The 6884-nt window shown below is 33.1% G+C and overlaps 1 protein-coding gene across 1 annotated transcript; it reads left to right on the plus strand.

The window, feature by feature from the left end:
- The first annotated feature begins 873 nt into the window (after nucleotides 1–873).
- On the plus strand, nucleotides 874–6146 carry LOC149076294 (uncharacterized). The gene is made up of 4 exons (XM_089243848.1): nucleotides 874–930; nucleotides 3204–3284; nucleotides 3518–3661; nucleotides 5843–6146. The coding sequence occupies exons 2-4, from the start codon at nucleotides 3236–3238 to the stop codon at nucleotides 5977–5979; spliced, it is 330 nt and encodes a 109-aa protein (XP_089099974.1). The 5' UTR covers nucleotides 874–930; nucleotides 3204–3235; the 3' UTR covers nucleotides 5980–6146.
- The last annotated feature ends 738 nt before the right edge of the window (nucleotides 6147–6884 follow it).

Genomic DNA, 6884 nt, shown 5'->3' on the forward strand with positions numbered 1-6884 from the left:
CAGGGGACAATATTTTGGTTAAACATTACATTCAGAATGAGCAAAAAAAACCTATCGACGGGAATAAAAGGGGTAACATAATAAACAAAGTCTATTAACAGAAGACCAATTTTTTCCATTGGTCAATCTGTACTTTGCAAAAGTGACAGCAGTAACCCGATAGCAATAACCGTGATTCTAACAATCGACGTGGACTGTATATGTGCATGCATATAGATCAGTGTTTCCCAAAGTGGGCAATGCAAGAATCCAAGAGGGAGGCAGAAGCTTTGCGTTCAGCATAGGATCCCATGGGTTGGCTTAGGGGGGGCGATGCAAAGAAAACTTTTCTGAAGAAGAGGGGCGATGGAACAAAATGTTTGGGAAACTAAGATACAGATTATATTGAGATAAAAAAAAACAAATAAAAATATCACACGAAAATGAAATAAGATTATACCTGAAAACGACGTTCTCATTTCATTCCTCTCCCACTAAATATTACGTTATTTTATAAGGAAATGTGTTTCACACAAGATTGATTTATATAAATTAAAACACACTTTCTATTTCTCCAACTCTTACTCTTTAAAAAAAAATTTACATTAAACATTTATTTACAAAATTCAAAACATCGAAGTTTTGCAAAACAATATACAATCATTGGCAATAATGATAGCTCAAATAACAGTTTCCTCTTCGATGTCGTGTTTTAAGCATGTGGTAGAAAATTTAGTAGCAATAGTCAAGGAAATGGATTCTAAAACTTAGTTGTTTTAATTGAAATACCAGATGTTACCTTGAAAAACAATCAAACCGTACGAAAATGCCAGAAAAGTAATAGATTTAAATTTTTTTCGAATGGGCGAGAAAAAGAATATAAGAAAGCGAATGGGTCGAGTAAAAATATCATTCCAGCGAAGGCACTGAAATAGTCAAGTTTTGTTCCAGGTGAGTTTTTTTTTCGAGTCATTTATTCATTTCAGTAATATGGTTCATGCGCAGTATTATATTCTTAAAAAACGCTCAGTATAAATCAGTAAAGTGAAGGATATTATATTATCACAATTTCAAATAAATGGAAGAATACATGTTTCCCACAGAAAGCATACCCAATTTTAGTTGTGTGTATGTGTGTGTTAATGCTGCTGATTTATAATTCAGGGATTTGAAAAATTATTTTGTGTGGCCAATTAGCTTTTATAATGGTGGAATTAGCATTTTTCAAGGGTCAAACATATGAAATGAGCAAATGTTACTATTTCTTTGAAAAATTATAACATTGCATGAGACACTCTGCCGATAAGAAGAGGCTGTCACTGAGATAATGCCGTTGGATAAATTTCTCCTATTTTTGGTCTGAAAATATCTATTCTTTGTTTAGCGTAACCTGATTTTGGTAAAGAGAGGCAATTTGATCTTTTTGACGATTTGCTGTATTTTTAGCTTTAGTTTCAATAAAATATAGTCACTCTTGGGTATTTATGATTTATGCCAGTTCGTCTGAAACATTAAATTGTAATTTTCTGCCATTTTTAGTCGTAAGTAATTGGGAAATTTTACCTTTTACTCAGGAACCGAAACTGTGCCACATAAAGTAATAAACACATGAATTTTTTAAAAAACCAGCGTATTAATTACTGTGTTTATTTTTGTCTGCTCAATAAATATCACGTCTAATATATATAATATAAGTAATATGATAACTGATACCAAACACCTACCCATAACTTTCTTTTTGGGTGATACATGATGATTATGTTGTCTTTCCATGCAGGGTGTTCTGTAAGTCCTATCATGGCCTTATCGCATCAATCATTTGTCGTGAAAGTATAGGTCTAATGCAAAAAGTGTTCAAAATGTATTTAGGAATCACTCTGTACCAGCTTCAAGAGTGAAAACACTGTGCCATAAAACAGAAACATCAAAATTTTTATTCTGTTTTCCTACCCTCCAGCTTTCTATCAGAAAGTTGCTGCCCTGTCTCTTAGAGCACAACAAAAAAATTAGTGTTATTAACTGCAATATTCATTAAAATATTTGATTTCCAAAATATGAGAGAAGTTAGGAAATAACAGCATAAAATAATGCGGAAAAAAAGCGTTTTCCGTTAGTTTATGCTGTTTTTTCCCCAACTTTTCTCTAATTTTTGAAATCAAATATCTCAGCTGACATTGCACTTGGAAAGGCGGAATGTTTTTGTTGGTCTCCAGAAAAACCGGTCCATAAACGTTCTAATTGGAAGTTAGAAGACAGGGTTACCGTATGAAAATTCAGATTTCTTATTTTCTGACACACTTAGAATGTGCATTTTCACTCTCGAAACTGGTACAGAGTGATTACTGTATTTTGAACATGTTTTAAAATACAAACATACCTCTACGATGATAAGATAAAGGCCGAATTAGGACTTTAAGCAACTATACTAACAAATTCAGTGCTTTTTTTTTGTTTTTTTTCATTGGTGATTTATGAATATTTTTGTGCAAAGTTTACTCTTCCGCATAAACCCTATACAGAATTTTTTTTCCTTGTTTTTTCCTTGATCTGCAGGATATCGTTACATCGAAATTCCACTGTATTTGCGCTGTAATATTAACACACAGCGTTCATTATGAAGTAATTAAAAAATTTGCATAGACCAATTTCATGTAAAAAAACGTGTATATAAAACGCGTAAACAAAGTGCGTATTCAACGATCACCATATGCATTCTTCATTTTTTGTGCTATAACTGAAGAACTTATATGGTTCTTGAAGCTTACTTGACATTATGCGTACCGCTGATTCAATTTTTGAAACAATAGTGAGAAATATCAGAGAACTTTAGAAAACCTTTCAAGTAACGGATAAAAAGTGTACGTTAAAGAAAAGAAAATACAAAAAAAACCAAGTATAGCGCTTAAGAGAACATTACATTTGATTTTAACCAACAGAGTTGTGTACAGTATATATTTTAAAATGCTTACAACCAAAATATCTTCATACTATTTTGAATAAAACCGACAAAGAATGATTTATAAAATATTGACGTTTAATCTTTTAAAATAGTTTTTTGTGTTAACTGCACGGAATTAAATAAATGTCATTAAAATATAGTTCATACCGCTATGTCACTTTATCTGACTCGAAAAGTTCTGTATAGAATAATTTTAAGTAAAGGTAATATAAATGGTATTTATTAAAAGGTACTAATAATGATATTTTTTCTGTTATCACAATAGGATAAAGTCAAAATTCGATCACCATCCTCATTATGAAGGCTACTTATGCACTCCTTGTTTGTGTGCTGTTATGCACACTCGGTAAGTTAGACTTGCGAAGTTACGTCTTTATCGTTTCAAGGACAAATATTTCATGTATAATGTGCATTAACCAGCAACCAAAATTCAAATATTTTTTTTTATATTCATGATTTACGTTATATCCTGCAACGGTAGGACGAGTGATAATTTTAAAGTATTAAAGTACATATCTGAGTGTTTTTGATACTTCCGTATCGTGTAAACGTAGTTCTCAAATTTCATTTCCCTTTCAGCTATTTCCAAGTGCGCAGTGAATGATGACTATTGCCCTTCGAATGCAAAAAGATGCGTAATGCACTGCCGCAATACCGGTTATTCAGGTGGTTATTGCGGAATCCGTAATTCTAAAAATGTATGCATTTGTTCGGAAACAAAAAGTAAGCACGATCATATAATCGCATTCTTTCCGATTCTTAAATCGTAATATATATCCTTTACGTACCACATTATAAAGAAAATGGAATAATTATCATGTAAACTTTTTGATGGGCCATTTTAGTTCAAATCAAAGCTTAAAAACATTTTTTTTTTCAAAAATCATTCAGCACACAACTAATTTGTTAACCTGGTACTTTTTTGAAATTTCACCTCAGCACTATACGATTACAATAAAAAAATAAAAACACCGATTCAAAATTAATTGTTAAATAATACATTTCCGTGAATATTTAGTACTTTACCACAAAAGAAATCGATAATCTGTCATAACACATTTGTTAGGAAACATTTTATAATCATTTTATTACACTTTCGTGTGAAACACTGCTAACTCTTTTCTCAGGGGCGAAACGTGTATCCGAATTCTATTGATTGACATATTCAAAAAACTACTCGTCCCGTGCTGGTAATCGTAGAGTAGTTATTCAGCCATTACACGTCAAAACACCAACACCTAACAACGTATTTGAAGAATGTTTCAGGGGTTATAGAAAGTGACACTTCGAAGAACGTAATGATTCTTTATGATTACCATTCTTCATTATTAAGGAATTTTCCTTCTCCCATATAACCATGGATTATTAGGAATATAGTTCATTTCCTCGGGTTTGTCACCTTAACTTGAATTATGCAGCTCAATTTTGTTGCTAGGCTATTAAACAGGATATTTTGCATTGTTGTAAAATGCTTTTACACGAATTTACATTCCATCACATGTACTTGCCAGCATTTAGCTGAGTAACTAACGGTTCAGAACATTTTTAATATAAATATGTAAATGTCAACTAAGTATCTAAATATTTTTTCTGGAAAACAAAGAAGGTAAATATTAAGCAACATTCTAAGCAAGAATAGCTACTGAGTATGGCTGTCCGTAACGTGGTGTTTTCACGTTGCTTTTTTGAGCAATACAACTGAAATAAAATTTCCACACATGCTTGAAGTATCTTCAGGAACTTACCAAAAACACTTTAAAGCCTGTGTAAATGTCGCATCGATATCTACAGCATGATTCAGAAAATATGGAAAAAAACCTTTGAGAAGTGATAGTGCACACCAATACAAACAATGCTCATCAAAGAATGCATGGTGTAACATGAAACGGAAACATGCTGGTGCGTTTCTAAACGGCTGCTCCGCAAACGTTAAAACGACATTCCTGTTCAAATTTACCGGGAGAAAAAGAACATCCTGCATGCAAATGTAACCTGGGGAAGAAGCAGTCTAAACCGTATGCAAATCTGCGTCACTTTGAGTAAAAAATGCGGACGCCAGCCCTGTGAAGTTATTCCAGCGTGCAACCGCGCGTTCTAACACTTGTAACGTACGGGATAATGGCGCACTTTGGTAATACTGAGTCCGCGCCTTTTATTCACTGTGGCGAACATTTGCATACGGTTACTTCTTCTTCCCCAGGTTACATTTGCATCCATGGTGTTATTTTTCTCCCTATAAATTTCAACTGAAATGCCGTTTTAACGTTTGCGTTTCATGTTAAACCATGTATTCATTTATGACAATTGTTTGTATTTTTTTGTGTGTACTATCACCTCTTTTTTCACCGTACCATCACCGTTTTTCCCATCTTTTCTGAATCACCCTGCATCCGGTCTTTATCAACCACTCGTCCGCTGACCGGTGTCGGTCCTTATGAATTTTTTAGCGATCCACAAAAAAACGTCACCTAATCTAAGTTGCCGCTACAAGATTTCTGATTTGAAAAAATAAATTAGTCTCTGAATTTGTTTTTATTTGCATTTTTGTCGTCAGCCGGTATGCCTTGATTTATTTATTTGCAACTTGCTGCACAATTTATTTATTTTTGGTCCCAAAAATTATTTTTTCTATTCGTTTATTTCATTGTCTGCAGCGAATTATTCTTCCACATTAGTTTCTTGCCGGTCCTCAAAAATTATTCCTATTTCTTTACATTTTGAAAACTTATTTCGACAAATTACTAATATGAGTAAAGTAATCATTCATGTATTTAACATGGGTAAAGTAAACATTCAAACGCCATTTTCCACGTTATTTTTTTTTTTCAAGGACATTCGTTCTTCCGGCATGAATGGGGGCGATATGTGCAAGCTTACATTTCTCCAATTTCATTTTTCTTTCAGATATTATCAAGAAATCGATCTCAAGTCACGGTTGCCCCAACAATGTGAATGAATGCTCTCGTTATTGTCAGAGTACCCTTAGTGCTGCGGGATATTGCTACAAATCAAAGAATGCGGATGTATGTTATTGCCTCTGAAAAAATAGGCTACGAACGCAATTGCACTGTTCCCGAATTCGATCGAATCATGAATAATCAAAAGTATTATGTATTTTTCAGAAATATCTCTTATAACTTCTATTACACAGCTTGATTTTATTTTATTTGTGCTGGGCTATGAATTAAAAATTATATTTTGCATTTTATGGAATGTTTTTTTTTATTTGAATTCACTTCACATTATTCGGATTTACTATCATATAGTAGAAAGAACGGTTATTTGAGCCCTGAGGAGAGCATCTTTCTAGGGCACCTCTAGTTGATAATTAACCCCCCCCCCCTCCCCGCCCCCGAACACACACAGTGATCAGATTGGAGTTCGCTAAACGCCACGCAATTCTGAAAAGTATGAACGGTAGAATGTAGTCTTAACTGACTATAACTCATATAAACGTTTGTATGAAATTACAAACGTTTATACCCTTGAAAACTGACTGCATTTAACAAATTCCAATCTCATCACTGTGTGTTCTCGAAAAGCAGTTGGGAGATATATTTTATCCAACGCACTGTATGCGTGCCTCCTTATCTATTGTGGTCATTTCTATTCTGGTAGGATAAAAACCATTCCAATAAAAACCTCATGTTATCTCAAAATAACCTCAAAATAAAACCTAATTCTTGGTACTTGATGTCTATACACTTTTCTCTTTCTTAACTCATGAAAGTTTAAAAGAGTGATAAAAATCGAGTAGTGTGTGTGTGTGTGTGTTTGTGTGTGTGTGACACGTTTAAAGAAACATTACTACAATAAATCTAAAGTATCGAAAATTATCGAAATTATAAGGGATAAATCGAAAAAGACAAACTTAAACTTTTTATTGGGCAGTCTACTATATATATTATAAAAGAAAATTATAAAAATAATTCAGACCGGGTTATGT

Source organism: Pholcus phalangioides, unplaced genomic scaffold, assembly GCF_987345545.1.
Source record: "Pholcus phalangioides strain wild (caught in Gottingen) unplaced genomic scaffold, Ppha-v1.0 ptg000015l_1, whole genome shotgun sequence".
NCBI lineage: Eukaryota > Metazoa > Arthropoda > Arachnida > Araneae > Pholcidae > Pholcus > Pholcus phalangioides.

What these genes read in the sequence shown, in the direction of transcription:
- LOC149076294 (XM_089243848.1), top strand. Translation starts at nt 3,236, where the DNA reads ATGAAGGCTACTTATGCACTCCTTGTTTGTGTGCTGTTATGCACACTC. An exon ending in TGTGCTGTTATGCACACTCG is followed by an intron (nt 3,285 to 3,517) that starts GTAAGTTAGACT and finishes TTTCCCTTTCAG; the next exon opens with CTATTTCCAAGTGCGCAGTG. An exon ending in CATTTGTTCGGAAACAAAAA is followed by an intron (nt 3,662 to 5,842) that starts GTAAGCACGATC and finishes TTTTTCTTTCAG; the next exon opens with ATATTATCAAGAAATCGATC.